Genomic DNA, 21,179 nt, shown 5'->3' on the forward strand with positions numbered 1-21,179 from the left:
ATGTGGGGTCTTCTATCTAGAAACTGGTGGACAATATACGTGAGAGATGAAAGATAAAAAGAATAATTTAATTACTGAAGATCCTCTTTTATTGCATCAATGTGGTCGTTATACTACCTAATTGTCCCAACTGTTGATTTTTCAAGACCTTCTAATCTGATAATTATTTCTAATGATTTCTTAGTTAAATCATTTTGTATTCACATTCAACAGTAGAACAAATAATGACAGTAGGATCATAAAGAGAGTCAAACAAGAGACACAGATATTTACCCTGGTAAAAACCTCTTCTAGGGAATAAGTCAGCAACCTTTTCTTAGAGAAATTATTCAGTTCAACAAGAGATACAATCTAATCTTTTCCAATCAAACAAGATCAAACTGACTATAAAAAGACCCAGGGAAAACCTGGTCAAACAGAGATAAGTAGCCTCAGAAAAATTGGTCTGCCTCAGAGAATTCGGTCTGCTGCTGCCTCAGGAAACTTCGGTCTGCTGCTGTCTCAGGGAATTTTGGTCTGCCGTTGCCTCAGGGAATTTCGGCCTTCTGCCGAGAATCTCATCTTGCTGCCTTAGAGAACTCCCACTTGTGCACAGAATATAAGAAGCGATCTAAATTTGTGGTACAATGGAGAAGGGTGAATGTTTGTATATATATAGATTAGAGTGCCCCAATAGACACGTCCCTTGGGCTGGGCCAATTTGAGCCGACTTGATTTTGGAGGCAATTTTGAAAATTTAATTTTTTTTATTTTCCCTCATTAATTTGGAGACTTAAAAATCAATTTATATTTATCATTTCTCTTGTTTTTGATGGGCTAAAATAAAATTATGAAGACCAACCATAGCTACAAAATTCAACACTCCCTCTTAGCTAGGGAGGTATTCATAATAAATTTTTCAGATGTCCCCTTGTTGAAAAATTTCTCTAAGCAAATGTTGAAATAAATCAGCAGCATCATCGTCATCAGCATCAACAAATCACCATAATTCTGGTTAGCACCTTTGACCCATGGTATACAGACTAGTCTTGCTTCACCACAAACTCGGTCAGCAACTCTAACCAATGGTGAAACCCTAGGCACACACTCAACTCATTTGGGGAGTGATTTGGACCAAATGTTAAAGGCCCCCACTCAACCCTTTTCAAGAGTAATTTGGGCCTCAATCCTCTCAGAACCATTCTCCCTAACCACATTACATGGTAACCTGATCACATTTGTGAAAGAGGGGGAATGTTTGTCATTGATGTTGCAATATCAACACTCCCTCTCACTGAGAGGTATTCTCAACCACTCCAAGCTTGACCTCAAAGTATACAAACTTCATCCTGGAGCAGAGGTTTTCTTAGAACCTGCTCGTTTGTAGAATAGTATTGGAGCCACACAGCTCCCTTCTATACCATGTCTCAGTACTAGAACTCAATGTGCTTCAACATATCATCATGGTTGGTTCCTACACTTCATCAAACAATCCTGCAAATAGCTTTTGAAGCAATATTGCTTCACAACTCACCAACCAAGTTGCAATATACTCGATGTTGTGCAGTATTGGGTGCAACAAATGTCTACTTCTTGCTCATTCAAGAAATCATTAGCAGAGCCTTAACTGCAACAACATCCGGATGTACTCTTTCTGTCTTCTACACTCTCTACCCAATCTGAATCTGTATATTCTAGCAACTACACTTTATCATTTCAATACATATCTAACTATAACATGTTGTTACTTCAACACATTTTGAGCCACATGCCTTGGCTCAAAAATTCCTTTACATCACAACTGCTTTTCGGTCACCCTAACTAGGTGCTTTCTTTGACCAAGGAGGTAATGCATCAAGTCTAGGTCCTTCATCTCAAACTCAAAGGTCAACTCCCTCTGACATTGAAGCAAGGTTAACTACTCCCTCTATCACGTGAGTCCTACATTCGTCATATGATAACAAAATCAACCTTGATCCATTAATCCAAGAATACCAAGTCTGAGGTGCCTGTACAAATCCTTCTTTTGTTTGCAAGCAAGAGACTCCTTCATGTACCTCAAAAACCTGAGGTAGCTCTATGTACACTTCTTTAATTACTTCATCGAGGAAAATGGTCTTTACATCCATCTGGAGTAATCTTCAATAGAAATCATAGAGATAATAATTCTAATAAAAGTGTACCTGACAATTTGAGCAAATGTCTTGACATGGTCTTCTCCCTCCTGCCATGAATCTCGCTTTATTCTGTCATTTGTCGAATGCTAGATGTTGTAGATTTACTTGGAAGTCATCACTGACTTCTCTTCAAGTCTTTAGCACACTTTTCTTCATCATGGCATCTTACAAACATGTTGGCTTGTCAATCAGCTACCTTTGAACTGAAAGCTCTTTTGGTCATTTGGCATGGCTCTAGATGTTTGTACCATTTCTCCCTCTCGAACGCAATTCACTTATGCTCTACCCTAGGAGAATCCTCTTGCTTCGTTCTTATCTGAGTAGCCTTCAACAACAGGAAGAGAAAGAAATGACCAAACTCTTCCATATAAAGATACAGGTCAAGAAGACAAAGATTGATGCTCTGTTTTACTCTTGGTTCTATGTGGCAGCGATCAAGAGCGTGGGCTTAAGGTAAAAGGCGTTGGGGGCTAATACACAACACCAGGTTAAGGTTTTATGCAACAGCAAAGACCAAGAGCTCAAATCTTAGGGACCAAAGATGTGGAGGCAAATATTAAGCACCCAAACTTAACGATAAGGTCACAACACTTGGACCCATTCGATAAGAAGACCAGGAGCATGGAGGTTTTGTGTTATAAGAGAATCCCTCAGGGATATGATTCAAAAGGGCCAGTGGAGACTTAGCTTGGTAGCATAAGCACTTGGGCCGAGATTTATATCGCAACGGATTTTACGATGGCATTGTATTGAAAGGCTTTGGACCTATATGTTAAAGTCATTTGGGCACACAAAAGAATGGATCGGCAGCTAAATTTGGCAACACTTTTATGAAAGCCTTCAGGACCATGGTGTCTAACTATGAGGGACCATGAACTAAAATATTCTTACATAGGTCTCGGAGGGATTTTTGTTCTAGGGTTTAAAGGTCTTGGAAATCGTCATTTGAAGATGCTATAAGAGAAGAATTTCTTGTGCATTTTCCACTCTAGGAGAGGTTTTGGCACTGGCTAGCAGCCTACATCTTGTGTCCATTTGTTCTATAGATCTTCATGTTTCAGTAGTTGTTTGATGATAGGAACACCATAATAATCAAGATAAGAAGAAGCAAATTAACGAGTACATCAAGTTGGAAGTAAAAGAACATCACAAGCAGTTATCAAAGTAAGAGAAATCACCCCTCATCTAGCTGCTCTAGATTCCTCAACAAAACTCTCAAATAGCTCTTTCTCAAAAAACTCAAAACGCATGAATGAGGAGAGTCTCCTCATTTTCCTTCTTTTATGAGCTTAGGGTCACCTTTTCACCTTCCCTTTTATTAAATCAACTTTTATAAAGTCATTTTATGATATTTAACTTTATAAATTTAAAATGACTTTTCATTTGCCTAGGGAATATCACCCTTTCTCCTATTTAGACTTTATAATGTTTTCCTTAGGCAATTTAAGTCCCCTTTATTAAATATTTCCCCGCTTTAGCCTATGGGAACCACTCTAGGCTAGCGGACTCCGTCATAAGCTTCCTAAGTGGTCGAGGACATTACAATCCTCCCCGCCCAAGATTGCTTGTCCTCAAGCAATTTCAATTCAAGATGTTTGAGCACCTATTCACCCTCCCAGGTAGCATCTTCTACCGAAAAATCTTTCCATTTTACCAAGTACTCCTTGATTGTCCTATTCCACAGCTTCCTCTCCCTTGTAGCAAGGATCTTTTCAGGAACCAAGGTTATTCTCCTTCTTCACCCAATGGTGGGAGTTCTGTGGAAACAACAAGACATGAAATACGTTGTGAATTTTACATCCTTCCAGAAGCTCTTCTTCATGGGCCACTTCTCCTACTCGCCACAAAATCTTGAATGGCCCATAGGAAAAGGATAATATGATATCTGGTGGCCAAGATGAAAAGACAATACCAATCATTATTTTACTACATGATGTTTAGTATTTTTCATTCATTAACAAAATTATCTCTAATACCCTTCAATAATCATCCCTAACCTTTTTGACGTAACATGATTAAAATATGATATCCCTAACCATTTTGATGTAACATGATTAAAATATGCTTTATTTTATACAATGGCGATATAAGTTACAGTTAGAAAAGAATGCATCTTATAAAAAGATTAAAATAATACAATGCATCTAATTTCCCAAATATATTAAAATTTTATAGATTTTTTGAAAAATACAGATATGTAACCAACCAATCAATGATAGTGTAGATTAATGTTACAATAAAATTAAATTAAATATTATGATGAGTTTTATATATCTCAACAAAATCCTACTTGATTAGTGAAACAATAGGGTCAAGGCTTTAGTCTTCATACCATACACATTTCTTATCAGCTGTAATTAATGCTAATTTTATGCAAGCATTCAAGCATGAGAGACACTTATTTTTGGTCAAGGTGACCACGGAAAAACCCCACAGCCTCTTGGGGAAAACCAGTCTTCAAAGGAGGATTTTTTCGCTTGAGAAATTAGTATAAGTACATAAAAATTAAACATAAAACTTATCTCCCTTCAGCTGAAGCATTAAATGCAAATCTGGAAAATTGTGCCCACTGAAATTTTTCAGATTTTCACAATCTTAAGTTCCTAGCATTTTCTGCACTTTTCCACAGTCCAGCTCCTAGATTTTGGTGCTCATAAAATAGCCTTGAAATCTGTGCTGCAACAACCACGATTTCTGTGCCCAAAACAGCCTCAAAATATGTGCATAAACAGCCTCAATTTCTGCACTGTCTCGATTTCTGTGCCCAGACTGCCTGAAAAATCGTGTTGTAGACAGCCTCAAAATCTGTGCTGGAAGTGACTGAATATGCCTCGAAATTCATGCCACGTGACAGCAGAGGCCCTCCTCGAAAATCACACTGGACAGACCCTCGAAATTCATGCTACAGCCCTCAATTTGTGCTGCTGCTTGCCTCAATTTCTGTGCTGACTGTCCCTCGATTTGTGTGCTCCTCTCTTTGGAAATTGCGCCTCCCTTTCGCTGCCTCTTCGTAGAAATTCGAGCTCTCTTTCTCAATCTGCAAAATCTCCTTCAAGTTCTCTCCTCTTGCTCTCTCAAGACTGAAATGAAGTGAATGAGCCTCCCTTTTCTCCTTTTGTCTTTTGGAAAAGATTGAATCCCTAACCCTAACCCTAGGATTCAATGGTTGAGATTTAATCTCCAAATCTCAAGATGTGTGGTTGAGATCACTTTTCCCAATGACCCCCCTCATACATCAGCCCCATTACTTAAAAGCCTCCAACTAACCTTTTTCAAGTTGAACACATTTTTTTAATTTTCTCATAAAGTGATATTCTCAACTCACTTTAATATTAGAAAAGTGAACTATGTACTTTACACATAAAATCACTCGTTTGTTACAGATATTGCAGTGTACCTTGCAGATCCATATGTACCAGATTTAGAGGACAATACTCTTGCTACCGAATCCACCTTATATGGAGATATTCTCCATATTCCAGGGATGGACACCTTTATATTGGATGTTGTAGTTAGTGACACAAAACCTACTTCTCAACTTTCAACAATGATTCACAGTGACTCTCGCAAGCTTGTCAGAATTTGTTTGCGAAGGAAGACCTCTCTTGACCCCTTTGATGCAGTCTCCACTTGTCAGTCCATTAGCTCTATCCCAGTCTACTGATGATTCTAATTTCTAGTGATGGTTCTGAGCTTGGTTCAGTTTAATTGTGTGGACCTTTCTCCTTTACACTTATATTTGTCCTTATGGGACATCCTATATAGAGCACACTTCAATGGCTCCTTTCAAATCTCCGCTAGAGTCCCCTTGCCTAGTTGTGGCACTCTATTGGAATTGGTGCTGGGGTGTTTTGGGGAGGTTTTATCTTTAGATCACCCGCATTTAATATTACAGTGGGGTTTCTATCTCATGCTTTCTCTTCCTAACCTCCTTTCCATCTTTGAGGAGGATGTTGTGCATAGGGCCAACCTATGTTGAGATAGATATTCATTAACCTTCTCACTTCTTTATTTCTGTTTCAACCAAAAATCATTTCGAGTTGGTTCTCCACAAGCCAACTCTCACTTGCTTTTCAGCCACCTGTAGTATATTTTTCCGGCCACAACCATTGTTTGTGAGGAGGTGGGTATTTATAAACTCTCTCATTTTATATTCAAGCATCCTTTGAACTTCGCTCTCTTAGGTGCACCTATGTTGGGTATCCATAAGCCTACACGCTTGTTGTATTTGAGCATGCATGGTCATATTCAAGCTCTTTTAGATATATGGATTGGATCTTCTCACTCTCACCTCAGCTACACCTGATCTTATTTGAGGTTGGCACTCCTATCATCTCACCACCATAGGATATTTCTTCACACACCTCTTCAAATGAACATTTCAATACCAAACTCACATTAGATAGACAGTATGGCAAGGATATATCTTCCCCGCCCCCTCTTTCATTGGATGAAAAGGTTAGTGATAATTGTTTACAATAGATGAGCTGATCTGTATTTGCATTCATTATTTCTATATGGATATCTCTTCCAACACATCTTCAAAGGGATGGTTCAGGAGTGCCACTCTCCCAATAGATGAGCAGTATGTCTGGGATATGTCTTTCTCCCATCCATTGGATGAGTAGGTCAATGACAGTTTTTTCCAACAATTAAACAGATCGATAATTACATTCCCCATTTCTAAACAGGTTGTTTCTTCTAGTACTCCTTCATTAGATGAGCAATTCAGTAGCACCACTCTACCAATAGGTGTGCAATATGGCAGGGATGTCTCCTTGAGCTCCTCCATTGGATGAGCAAGCCAGTAACAGTTTTCTCCAACAATGAACATATTGGCGGCAAGTTGCAACATTCTTTTAGGTTATTGGGTCCAGCTTCTGTATTGATTGGGTTATCAAAGACCCACCCTCTATTCTTCCATCTATTGCTGACTATATACTAAGTTGTGTATCCCCCTCACTTTTCTTTCGTGCACTTAACCCTCTTTCATCACCTGCCTATCAGATGGCCAGAGCACTATCGTGAGTCTCCAGATGATGGGCAGTTCAATAACATCTTCTCAAGGGTTCAATAGTTCTATGATGATGGTCGGATATTCATATCAGTGTTGCAAAAATCGCGATATTATTGCGACTATTTGAAAAAATCGCGGTTTTTTGGTTTAAACGATAATATCGCGTGATTTTTACAACGTTTTTTTTTTCCAAAAAATTGCTGAAAAAATCGCGATGCAATGGGAAAAAATCACGGGGCACGGGACAGCACATTTTATAAGCAAAATTATAAGTTTTATTTGTCATTTTTAGCAGACAGCGGACTTGCTTGAGAGCTGAGGAGGAGAGGAAGGTGTCTACTAGGGCAGAGGAAGAGAAAAACGAGAAATTTTAGCATCCCAAGCAAGAGAACTTCATGTTTGGACCAAATTTCTTCGGCAAACCGTGGTTTCCAGGTATGGGCACCAAATTTGGCCATTTTATTTTGGTTTTTTTTTTGTTTTTGCTTCGGTTTCTATAACCCATTGACTATCAATTATTTTTGAGTGGATTTGATGGTGGTTTTTTTTTATTTTTTTGCAGATAGTGGAGAGGGTTCATTTTGGTCAAAAAATGAAAAAACTTGATTGTTAGATTTATTAGTTTAATTTTTCTTGTGCTCTATCTTTTTTCATCATTTTTTATTGGGTTTGAATGTGCATATTTTCTATTACTGTTGGATTGAGTTGAGGTTTTTTTTTGGTCAAAAATTCAATGTGTTGTGTCATGCATGTAATTTTTTTTTAACTTGCAATACTTATTGGACCATAGGTTCAACTTCAAACTTCATCTTACATTAAAACTCAAGAATTCAACCAATTTACAAACATGCCAAGGAAATTGGACCCTCTGTGGGAATTTGGTGAACCTGATGGAGGGTTTGATAGAATGAACTTGTCTTGCAAGTTGTGTGGGCAGCATATGTCAGAGGGGGTTTATAGATTGAAGTATCACCTTGCACAAATCCCTGGACGTGATGTAGGGCCTTGCACCAATACAAATGCGGAAATCATTCGAAGAGCCATGAGATCATTGGAAGAATTAGAGCAAGACAAAGTGACCAAAGCAGATCTAAAGAAGCAACTAGCAGGGAGAGTGTTAGGAGGTGAATATGGAAGTGGCACTGGTTCTACTTCAGCATCAATGTCTACAACCAACCCTGTAGATACCTCATCATTTTTTGTTCCTAGAACCACTCCTATTTCACAACCATCTATCACTTCAAAGCTTAAAAAAAATGAGAAAGAACAAGCTAACAAATTGTTGGGCAATTTTCTCCTTTGAAGTGATATTCATTTCAGCATTGCAAGGAATAATCCATTTTTCCAGCCTGTTGTTGATGTTATTGCAGTTGTTGGCCCAAGGTACAAAATCCCTTCTTATGATGACTTTAGAGGCCGCATTCTTCAAGATGAAAAGATTGACTGCACCAAAATATTGGAGTAGTTTAGGGCATCATGGGCACGAACAGAATGCACTATGATGTCAGATGGTTGGACCGACCAAAAGGGGAGAACCCTTATAAACTTCTTGGTTAGTTGTCCCAAGGGGACAATGTTTATGAAATCTGTTGATGCATCTTCACATATCAAAAATGCAAAATTATTATGTGATTTGTTGGATGTGTTTATTTTGGAGGTAGGTGCAGAACATGTTGTCCAAGTCATAACAGACAATGCTGCAAATTATGTTGATGTTGGCAAGATGCTTATGGAGAGGCATCCTACTTTATTTTGAACACCTTGTGTTGCACATTGTATTGATTTGATGTTGGAAGACATAGGAAAAATTTCCTTTGTCAAAGATATTGTTGACTCATCAAAAAGCATTACAAAATTTATATATAATCATGCATTTGTGCTTAGCTTGATGAGAAAATTCACCAACAACAAGGAGTTGGTGCGCCCCGCCATTACACGGTTTGCCACCAATTTCATATCTCTTCAATCCCTCTTGAATTCTATGTGGGACGTGAAGAGAATGTTTCTTTCAGAGGAGTGGCGTGCTTTAACATTTAGCCACAAACTAGAAAAAGAGACCATATGCAGATTAGTTTCATACCAGGCAAACTTCTAGGCGAGAGTGCAGGAGGCGTGCACCATTACTAAACCTTTGGTAAAGGTTTTTCGATTAGTTGATGGTGAGAAGCCCGCAATGGGCTATTTGTATGGGGCCATGGACAAGGCCAAAGAATCCATTCGGGCCTACTATAATGATAAAGGAGATGAGGGGTTTCAAAAACAACTCCTCCTATGGAAAGTGATTGATGAATGATGGAACAACACACTCCATCGTCCCATTCATGCTGCAGGGATCTACCTGAACCCCACATTTTCTTACCCATGTAGGTTCTTATTTGATGCTGAGATCATGGAGGGATTCTTAACCTGTGCTCAGAGGATGGTGCGATCTCGAGAAGAACGTGTTGAAATCTCCAAAGAAATGGAGATATACAGGATGGCAGGTGGCACATTTGGCTTTGAGATGGCTGTGGTTGATAGGAAGACTCAAATGCCAAGTATTTTTTAGTTTGTTTCAAATTTCATTGTCTCTTCAAGTTCATAACTTCATACTTTGCTTCAACTTTCAAATTTCATTTTTTTCTCATGTTTATCTTATTTGTAATTTTGTTGTAGATGCACGGTGAACTCGCTATGGTGCCAGAGTACCCCATCTGCAAAAGCTTGCCATTCGAATCCTCAGCCAAACATGTAGCTCCTCAGGATGCGAGCGCAACTAGACTGTATTTGAAAAAATACACAACAAGAAGCGCAACAGGTTAAACTTAAAATATTCCAAATTTCCAATTAATTTTTTGAATTCTTAAATAATATTTTTTATTATAATTATTATTTTATGATATTTGTACAGGTTGGAGTCCCAGCGACTAATGACATGGTCTACGTCTACTACAATCTTCAATTGTGGGTGAGGCAACTTGAGAGGATACCTGATATGGATGCCATCTCATTGGATCGGATTGACACCACTGTTGCATGGAGGGTTGAAGCTGAGAGGCCTCTCATGGAGTCTGTCGATGATTGGTTAGAGCAGGAGGTAGTGGAAGGCGTAGAGGAAGGAAGGGGAGGAGGAGGAGCAACAAGAGGAGGAGGTGATACCACCTACCCAAGCTACCCCTGCCACCAGTAGAGGACGTGGTCTACCTCCTCTAGCTCCTACTTCAGCTTCTTGAGCACAGCGGAGTCCACTACCAACTCCAACGACATCTACATCTAGAGGGAAAGGGAAACTATTACATTTTCTCGCAAGAGGGGCAGAGGAAATCAGTGATATTAGTTATTTGGTTCATTTCATTGTATATGACATTATGACTCATGATATGAGATACATTATTATATTTTTTGTTGATATTTTGAGGCTGAGTTGGGACTCAAGAGTCAAGGCTTACTATTCAAAACATGATTCACTGTTATGTGTGATGTAGCACTAGAAATGATATTACACATCTTATATATTAGTTCTTTTATCATATTTATGTGTCAATGTATTTATTTTATGTTGTAGATGCTTTAGATATTAAAAATTTTGAAAAAAAAAATGAATATTTTTGTATTTTACGATTTTTTCCCAATTTTTACGATTTTTTCCCAATTTTTACGATTTTTTCCAATTTTTTCCCCTCGCCATTTTAATCCCAATAACGATTTTCGTAACATTGATTCATATACTCATCCACTTTTGTATTTGAGTTGGGTCATCTCATACCAATGCTACATTAAATTATCAGGTATGGATGTATCTCTATTGTGTTGGGTATCCCACTCCAATACTTTAGCATCCTTCTTCATATCCCCATGCTAAGATTAAAACGGGGTGTTGGAATGATGGAAATCTTCACATGCGGTCATTTATGGCTAAGTACCCACTTTATTGTACTTTTTTACATATTTGATTATGTCAGCATAGTCACACCTTTGGATATGTCCCCTTGGTTTGTGAGGCTATAATCCCCTCTTGTAGAGACACCTCACTTGAATTGTGTATAAATACACTACACAAGCTCTCATTTGCATTATCTTATCATATTGATTCACAGTGATTGATTCTTTTCAGCCTACGAGCACCATATTTTGTGTTTCTCTTTTTCATGGGTTTGTTGATGGTTCCATTCGATCCTTCCCTCTCCCTCTTGCGATCTCAACTTAATTGTCCATATCTCATATTCTGCTCTGTAAAGTGTTATCAAGAAAAAAGTGCTGTTCGGTTCAAGACCCAAACCTGCAATCATGATAAATTTATCTACAAACTCAAGCATACTTTTCCCCGCTGACCAGCACATACATATATAGAGGAGGTGGTAATCATGGACGTGATAGCACCAACTACTAAAATTTGAGGTCATTACTACTAGTAAGTTGAAGATCCACTCTATAACTGATGCAGCTATGCATTCTATTACAAACAAGAATTTTCTATGCCAACAGACGGAAAACTATGTATGATGAAACTCCAAATTCAGTTAAACTTCATGTACACTGCAAGAATCAGGACAAAGTGGTCTGTCTTCAAATTGAAAATGGTGTTCAGTGTTTAGCAAACAGCTTGCTTCAATGACTATTTGGGAATTTGCAAGGGTGCATCTAATTTGTTGATCTCAAATTATGCATTTAAAAAATGCTCCCCATTCTCGCTCAAAATATGCACTCCATCTGAATTGGCACCAAGGGCATTTCTTAACAACATATAGATATAGATGAATAACAGCACTAGAAAAAAAATAACAAGCAGAAATATAATACAACTAAAATTGAAAATTTTATAACTTATATTTCAAATGCAATTCAATGCCTTCAACTTACCAGCAAACAATCAATAAGGTGCCGTGCTTCAGAAGAAAAATATTCAGGAAATTTGAAATCTCTATCCATGATCCTTTGGAATGTGAGCCACTCACTGCCATCTTTAAAGGGTGATATGCCAGACAGCATCTGATACAAAGTGCAACCCAGTGCCCATAGATCGTTTCTGTTTTCAAAAATTGCAATTTAAAATAACTAAGGAACTCACACACCTGCCGTCAAAAGACATATCAACAAGAATACAAATAAAACATCTAGCAACTAAACATAATATTAAAGGAGAAAGCCTAGTACCCAATTGTTGGAGGTGCATGCTTAAGGACCTCTGGCGGAACATAGGCAGCTGTACCAACAAATGTGCAGGCCTTCTCGTCTGTGCAAGTTCACAGTTGAGGCCCTTAGAAATCTACTTCAGAATTTCCACTCTTTATATGCACAAGCAGACATATTATTCCAGGTGGAAAGAACAAGTAACGTGTAACAATTATCTTAAATTACAAGAAAACAGAATATTCCATAAAACTACCTTCCTTGAGGCCTTACTTGACGTAGTCGGAATAATTGAAATTGAGGTGTTTTCCATTGGTTTTACACTGCCAAAATCTGCTAGTTTCACATGTCCATCTGCAGTAAGAAGTATATTCTCTGGCTGATAACAAGCACACAATATGGTATTTCAGTAAAGAACAAATGACTCCACCACGTGATGCAGTATTGCAATCTAAAGTCTAAGTGCCACTCACCTTTACATCTCGGTGTATCAGTCCTACTTTGTGAAGGTACTCAAGGACATCCACAATCTCTGCAATATAGAAACGTGCTTCATCCTCTGAAATACGAGATTTCTGCACCCAAAATATTTGAACTTCCAGTGTTATGCAAGCAATAATTTTTATTCCAACATGCAAATTGCTTATTTTCATATTTGTGTGAATTTGGAAGAAAGCGTATTGTACAACAACAAAACTCCATTGAAGGACAGAATTTAGGCTCTCAATCAATCAACCAACTATACAACCACCCTCTAGTGGCTGGATCAAGTACAGTTTTTATGTATCATCTAAAGGTAACCCAGACATAGCTGGAGCAAGGGGAGTATTCAGGGATCAAGAAGGAAACATAGTAGGGCCATCTACCAATCCCTGGGCCATAAATCCAATAACCAAGCAGAACTGGATTCAAAGATATGTGGAGTCAAACAAAACCTAAAACAAAGTTTTGAGAATGATTTAAGGTTAATAATAGCCTACCTTAACAGCACGATTTGAATCCCATCCCAGGATAGGAAGCAACATTCCATGACAGTACTATGAAGATTGCGAACATGTTACAGATTGCAGATTGGTTAGCAAACAAATTTGTGAAGATGACACCCTCTCAATCAAGGAATAAGAAAGATGAAAGTTCTAAATCATATCCTAGCACGGTGACCTTCCATTCCATAGGTTGAAGTTATTCCTTCATAAATGTTGTACCTTCCCAACTTATTCCCAAGCATGCCAGTGAATATGGCAGCTCAATGCAGAAATAGGGGAATGGTACAACGGCAATGGATTTCCCCCAGACCTGTCATTCCAATTAAATGTGGCTTCATGGCTTCAACAATTTAACCATGCAAACTCTAGCCTTCTGTTCCCTTTCTCATTCAATTTCTGTACTTGGCTTGCTCTGCACAGTAGTCTGGTGAACACAATGGAAAATTTCTCATCCCATACAGAAAGTGAGAGACCCAGGATGCCAACCCTGCTCAGGTGGGGCATAATCTCAGTCTGCCAACCCCTTTATGGTGCAAGAATGGCTCAAGATTTTATGGAGTGGCAAGGCCTCCGGGGTCCATAATCCTGCCTCAGGCACAAGAAACAGGACCAGAGTCTACAATGAACAAAATCCGGATGCTTTTCTCAACTTGGGAAATCGTCTGATGGAAAGGGAAGACGTGCTGGCTCATAGGCAAACAAATTTAGACCAGAAGGTGATAAAATCCTTAGAATATTTGGTGGTGGTTAGGAGCCTGGACATCAACTGCTCATAGGCCGTGGAAAGTGGAGAAGGCCTTCAAAATGAGGGTTATTCACAGCCTGGAGACACTGTTGGAAGACAAGCTGAGCAGCCAGCCAACACTATACACTGAAGAAGAACATGCTACAGTCTAGCTTGGCAGACTGGTAGCACATGGTGTTGATTTTCTAGTAGCATACAAGACTCAAACAATTTTCAAACTGATAACTACTTCCAATGATACAATTTGACTTCTTTAGAACATTCCAATCATTAAGCAGTTATACTTAAAAAATTCAACCATTAACATTAAGAGCCATAGAGCAGTAAATATCACAATAAGACAATGAACAAGAGACAATATTACCCTGGGAAAACCCCACTCCAAGGAGAAAAACCCAGCAAACTTTCCTTATGAGAGAATGTCCAATTCAATCCAATTTGTACATCAAAATAGCATATCTTTGACAAGATCACATAGACAAATACTGACCAGCAAGATGACCTCCCACAAGTGCCAAGTCAACCCTCCAAAATCCAATACAAAGATCCCTTCAATTCTGTCCATAAATAGGTCTGTAATTAGATCTGCCACAGATCTACTAGAGGGCTGAATTTCAGTCTTTCCCTCAGGCTCAGAATAAGGATGATGTCACAGAAATATAATGCCTCAGTCCTTCGCATAAGCCATAGAAGATAGAGCCAGAGACCCTTCGCATATCCACAGGGATATAAGCCACCAACCTTCGCATAAGCCACAGAGATCATGAGATCATTCGAAGTGCCTTTTTTTTGGAGGAGAGATCACATATATACAGTCTTCAAAAGGGGTTGAATAGGTGCCTCCAAGGAGCCAGGCCGACCTGATCTAAGGAGGGTTGACTTGGACACTTGTGGGGTAAGTATAAATTCAAGTTTTCTCTTTTAATTTTATTGATGAAAATACCGACCGAAACTACCATTTTCTAACACATGGCAAGTAGAATTCCTGTGGCCAAAAACAGATCTGGAATAGATGAAGTAGAGTCACTTACTCTGCTTATCTGGTCAAAAAGCTCACCACCATCACAAGATTCAAGGCCCAGGTCTGCATAGTTCAAGTCAAGGACAGTGTTTGCAATAAAACTATAATCAAAACTATCAGAATAAGTTGATTCAAAGAAGTTAGTTGATAAAAGCAGGCAGCACCACATCCAATATCCTAGACACTCTGCTAATTGGCAGACCTGCTTAAATGTTTAAGATTTACATTCAACCGTTTTGAAAATAAAAGCCACCTATTTCAGCAACAGAAATGAGCAGTTCTTCAAACTGCATATACAGTACAAATATAGTTAACAGCCACCTATTTTAGCAATCAAAAAGTCCAGTTCTTCAAACTGCACATACAAGACAAGTATAATTAACTCCTGGATACAAATATTGCATGCATCCTGAAAGGTGAAGTACAGCTTTATTATCCCTGGGTGATCTAATTGATCAAGCACAATACGCTCCAGCTTGACATAAGCTGTTTTCTTTTCTTTTGCTATGAATCGTTTATCCATAATCTTCAGTGCATATATTTTCCCAGTGTCTTTCTTTTTTGCCCTGACAACCTGAAAGTAGCACAACAATAGCATAACATTAAACATCATTTGAAAAATGGTAGGCTGTAAACAGTCTAAAATGTCAATATCTACAGCCCTGTCACTTCAACGCAGAGACATGTACATCCGTTTCTGGCCTTTATAAGAACAAATTTGCATTTAAAATAATGTTTAATTAAAATCATTAACCATTTTGTCTTCATACTTAAAACTTATTTGAAGCATGTCAACCCCAAGAAGTGTCATTCTCTTATAATGGAATGTTTACTTAAAACAAAAGGAACCCAATGCTTCAATAAACAATAAGAAACAGAATACACCGTGGTAACAGAGAAATAGATCTATGGATCACAAAACAAGAATGATTTGTTAAAGACAAGACTCTTTCAATGGTTGGTAAAACAAGCTGAAATTTCAGGGCAGGCCTGTCCTAATCCGACAAAGATCAATCTTCATTCTACATTGGTCCCAATGAAAATCAGAGGTGCCAGAGCCAGAAAATTTCTAAAAGAAAAAAACATTGGGTCCCCAAGGTTCTTCTACCTTAGTTCTTTTCTCTTCTGCTGGATGTAATTTCAAGTCCCATTGACCTCATTTCGTCATTCATGGATATTAATGTATTTCGTTCTTTCTACAAGTGACATGGTTAGTGAAAGAAAACATTTTTTTTAAATAAAAATAAAAAACGACTTCATTATTCTTAACAACTCAGTTCCCTAAAGTGTTCACTAACCAATTCGAGAGACGAAAGTAAAGCCAGAGTAAGAACTGATGTAGACACATTAAATATGAAGGGATGACAGATATGAATTGCTAAAAGAAATAAACAAGACAATGGCTTTGGAATCTCTATGCCCTGAACAATAGCTCACATGGTTCATTGAAAAGACAGTTCTATTTTTAAACATGGAGATTACCGGAAAGTTGTTGTACAGCTATCTTGTTGTATAAAGTTGTTTTTTAACTCTCTGTTAAGTTTTTTATTAATACCTTGCTGCTTTACTAGTATAAGGGCCACATTTCGTACAGGCTCTTTAATTAAAAAAATTAGATAAATTTTGAATGGGTTTATTTTCCCATTTCACGAACAATTCTGTTGGGCAATTCTCTTAAGCATAAATTCAACTGATGTTAAGTTCAGTAGAAACTTGTGCATCATCAAAATACCTTACCATCTATAAGATATTTTAACTGTCAGGTCAGGTTATCTTGCTAAAATTATCTTATTTTAGTTTATTCAAGCAAACCAGCGATTATGAAATGAGCTTAATTTAGTTAGTACAAGCCAGTGTGCCATCTTGGGAGTAATGTAAGAACATTGGGACTTCTACAACAAGACCAGTTAAATTTTATACTACAGGGTTGACTTTGTAATATGAAAAACCTGAATTGTAGCTCATATTCCAGTAATCTTATTTAAAGGTATATTTCATGTCAATTTTATTAATACAAAGTTGATTCCCAAACATGATTATATAGATGATAATCTCTGTTTCCGTTTGTAGACTTCGATGAGAACCTCATTAGCGTAGATCTTTTTAAACCAAAACTCCAGTTTTTAGTAGAATTTGCACAATTCTGAGTTTAAAACTACTGAACATAAATAAGCACATATAAAACAAACTTGAATATAAGAAGCACCATTGTTATGATGTATGTATTTAAAACCAGTAATTCTCAAGTGCTAAAACTTGAAGTACAAATAGCTCATCATATAAATGCAAATGTACCAAATAAGAAACATTTTGTCATTAGCACATAACTTCAAATATAGTATGACTGTGAAACCCTTTTTCAGCAAAACATTAGACAAACAGCAATTTGGAAAAAAAAATAAATACATTAGGAGAACTGCAGTTAATATCTATAGCTCTGAGTGAAAAGGACATCTAGGATATGGCAAGGTTGATGGTGTTCTTTGTAGTCACCTAGAGCAACTTCACAGAATTGTCCATGTAGGTGGAGCTTGGGAGTCTTAGAGAATCCAGCAGTCTTCCATGGGTATGTGTCCTCTACGTTCCAAGCTCCCTGGACTTCGGAATGTCCCTTGCTACCCTTTGTACACCCCAGTAGAGACATTGTTAGTTTTTGTTTGGGGTAGCAGCGGACAGGTGTTCTAGTCTCTATGGTGTCTAAGAGGCTAAGGAACACAAAATCTCCAAAACCAACAAAAGGTTTAGCAAGAAAAGACTTGGAGACACCTCAATTAAATTAATTAGCCAATATTTAATTATTTCCTAAGTCTAACTTGGGAAAACTGGTTAATTAAAGTGAATTAAATTTTAGTTGAGGGAATTTGGTTTTGCTCTAGAGACTTCCGAAAAAGTTAATTGATGGAGTCAAGATTATCTTAGCCATCGGTTGAGATGTGATCATGGCCATTGAGACTTCAACGAGAGATTATAAGAGCAGGTCGAAGGGTTTGGAGAAGACGTTTTTCACATGAATAGTTCGACTTACCCAGTTGCAGTATTCAGCAAGGGCGCAAATGAAGCTAGGGAAGCATTAGAGGCAGGGGATCAGCGAAGATTTGGAAGAAGGTTTCTAGAGGAGATTTTCATAGTATTTTCCAGTGTCCGAAGGGCAGGAAAAGGAGGCCAAACTATCTGCAGGAGGAGGTTGAATTAGCAGTGCAAGTTAGCCAATTTATCCAGTGCGAGTTGCCTAAGAGACCGCGTTTCAGTTGCCAGTTGCTAGATCTGTATCCCAGAGGCAGAGTGAGTGGGTCTAGCAGATACAGGAGACAAAATGACTTGTAGGGAGGCATTCCCAGGGGCTACACAAATTTACCAAAGCCACTAGTGCACATTTTTGTGCAAAGGTGCGAATAGCCTGAGGAAGTGCGAGTGGTTGGAGAGAGGCCAAATCAAGTTTCAGAGGGAGACAGTTAGTTTCCAGATTATTTTGCCTATGGAGAGCAGTATTTGCCGGAGGTTTGCCACTAAACGGCAACATTGGTTTTCCCTTGGGGTTTTTTCTAGGGACAATTGTCCAAAAATAACAATGTCTATTTTTGTGTGTGCGTATTTTCTTAGTTCTATATTTTTATCTTCTGCAGCATATTTTATTTGTGAACATTGCAATAGTAATTTAATCATTATTTATCATAAAGTTAATTATAAAAAACAAATAATCTCCAGTAGATAGAAGATTAAATCCCAGTTATTGCAATCGTGGAATTTTCACATGGTATCAAAACAAATTAGATCAGAGCAGCTCTAAGCAAGGGTTGTGCAGTTGAAAGGGGGAACTGAAGCACAGGAAACCAAATCTGCGCAAAACTGCCAGGGAATGCGAATCGCAAACGCAGCGATTCAATTTCCAGTCCAGGGAAGTCACCCGAAGGAAAAGCGAATTGTCTCAGTTGCAGCAATAGTCAATTAGGTTGTCGGAAAGGGTTTCCGAAGGTAGATCAGATATTTGTGAGCAAATCTAGCACAGAGGGTTTGCAGCAAAAGGTTTTGTAGTAGCAAATCTAGCGTAGAGGCTTTGAAGCAAAGGGTTTTGTAGTAGCAGATCAGTGCAGGGCAAGGAAGAGAAAGCACGCGAGGATATAAAACCAGTTTATTTCTCCAGTATTCTCAAGGTTAGAGAAGGCCAAGTTATCTGCAAAAAAAAGGGTTAGAGCAAGCAGTGCGAGTAGCTAGTTTTCCCAGTTCACAAATCTGAAGCAATAATTTCATTTCCAGTTGTCGAATTTGTTCATCGAAGGAAGTGCAAGTAGCTTCAGAGGACACAAGGAGACAATATATTCGTCGGAACGAACTTCCAGAAGCATTTCTCAGTTGCCAATGCGAATTGCAGGATCTGGTGTGAGTTATTGGATCTAATGCGAGCTACAGGTAGAGGTTGCAAATTTGCAGTTGAGGCCGAGTTGGATTTGCAGATGAAACTTAGTGTTTCCAATTCGATTTTCATTTGGAGGAGTTAGGGTTCTCTAGTTTATTGAGTTTTGCGGTTTTTTCCAAAGATAGTCGCAACAGGACTAAGAGATCAAGGCAGGTTGGATGGAGCCTCCAACTTTGGCATCTAGAAGGCCAAGATGTTGTTTCTGTTAGATTAGCATGGTTTGAAGGAGTTTGTTATAGTGATGATAGTTGTGCCAACAGATTCCATCTAGTTTCATGATTACACGAGGGATAACGCCAAAGGCTGAGAGGATGATTCTCGATGGTGTTTGAGATCATATCATTTGCATATCACAGAAAATACTACAGCGAAGGAGATGTGGGACGCCATAGTCAAGCTATACTAGGATCCTTCCAAGAACCAAAAGATGATTCTCAAGGAGAAGCTGAGGACGATCAAGATGAACAAGGGCGAGAACATAACGTCCTATCTCACTAGGATTCAGAGTGTCAGAGATGAACTTGTAGCAGTTAGAGAGAAGCTAGCTAATGACGAGCTTATGAAGATAGCTCTCAACGGGTTTTCCAAGGAATGGTGAACATTCATCCATATGATCTTTGGGTGTGAGAACCTTCCAGATTAGGAATGCCTACGGAGTGACTTCACTCAGGAGGATTTGAGGCTCGGCCTTGTCAATGGCACTACCAGTAATGGTGGCAAGGGACTCTTCTTCGCTTTTCCCTTCCCTGCAAGAGCGGGCATAAGGAAATGCTTTAACTAGAGTTTCATAGATGATTTTAGATAGGTTTTTTTTAAGTCGTGTTGGTTCTGAAGCAGACATCAAAGGCCGAATTTAGCCTCTTCTTGAAGCAAACACATTTGGAAAACTTCGAGTTCAAGAACTCTTCTTGATTGTACTTCCCTTGACTACACATTGTGATGCTTCTTTGAGAAACTTAAGGGTAAATTTTGAGCATGAATAAGGTCTCCAGAGTTATGATGAAATATTCATGTTCTCTTAAAGCAATTTTCATACACTAATCTGAGGTCTATTCGAGTTATTGTTGGGTTGCGTAGAGAGATTGTTTCAATCTTCATCAATGGCATCTTTTTGCTTTCTTTGAAATTTTTGTTAAGTACATTTGGAAGGCAGAATTTTTGGCATCATACTCTGAACCGTTGTTGACTACTTCAGGGTTTATTGAGCTCCTGAGCATTCTCATCATTTCTCAGACATCATATAGAAGCCATAATATGAGCATTTGCAGAAGGTGGTTGAAGTGAGACATCTTGGTATAGTCATATTTATCTCCAAGAGTTTTGTGATTTTAAAAGGGCTCTACCCACAACAGAGAAACTCAAAAGCAAGAACTCCAACATATTAAAGGCAAGGCCAAGGCAAAGAAGAGGGAAGACAGTTGCTAGAAAGGTCATCTACAAGCATAATAGTGACAGTAATCTAAAGTGTTCAAGGCTAAGTCATCAGCAGAGGGTAGATCAATATTGCTTATTCTTGGTAACCAGCAAATTCAAGGTTCAACAATGGGAAACGAGGTATGATGTGTTTTCATAGAGCAGGTTTGTAATTGATTGCACATCAGTAGCTTGAATGGTTTTGAAGTTGAGCATTATTGTACATCTATCAGCAGTAATAAAGTTTCATTGAAGATCTTTGTAAGTGGGTCATTGTCCCTGGTACGAGAGCCCACAGTTCATTCTTTCATATTCAGG

The 21,179-nt window shown here is 38.4% G+C and overlaps 1 protein-coding gene across 1 annotated transcript in view; it reads right to left on the reverse strand.

Moving 5' to 3' along the window:
* Window positions 1–15,603, reverse strand: part of LOC149215244 (3-phosphoinositide-dependent protein kinase 2-like) — a 57,161-nt gene extending 41,558 nt beyond the window's left edge. The window contains exons 1-6 of the mRNA XM_089392579.1: window positions 15,428–15,603; window positions 15,045–15,097; window positions 12,756–12,857; window positions 12,556–12,661; window positions 12,307–12,385; window positions 12,013–12,178 (exon numbers count right to left, since the gene is read on the reverse strand). Of these exons, the coding sequence (XP_089248705.1) occupies window positions 12,013–12,178; window positions 12,307–12,385; window positions 12,556–12,661; window positions 12,756–12,857; window positions 15,045–15,097; window positions 15,428–15,557 (636 nt within the window). The 5' untranslated portion in view covers window positions 15,558–15,603. The remainder of the gene's footprint in view (window positions 1–12,012; window positions 12,179–12,306; window positions 12,386–12,555; window positions 12,662–12,755; window positions 12,858–15,044; window positions 15,098–15,427) is intronic.
* Between the last annotated feature and the right edge of the window lie 5,576 nt (window positions 15,604–21,179).

This window comes from Pinus tabuliformis, chromosome 1_1 (assembly GCF_031772625.1).
Source record: "Pinus tabuliformis cultivar Carrire ecotype Pingquan chromosome 1_1, CPIR1, whole genome shotgun sequence".
Lineage (NCBI taxonomy): Eukaryota > Viridiplantae > Streptophyta > Pinopsida > Pinales > Pinaceae > Pinus > Pinus tabuliformis.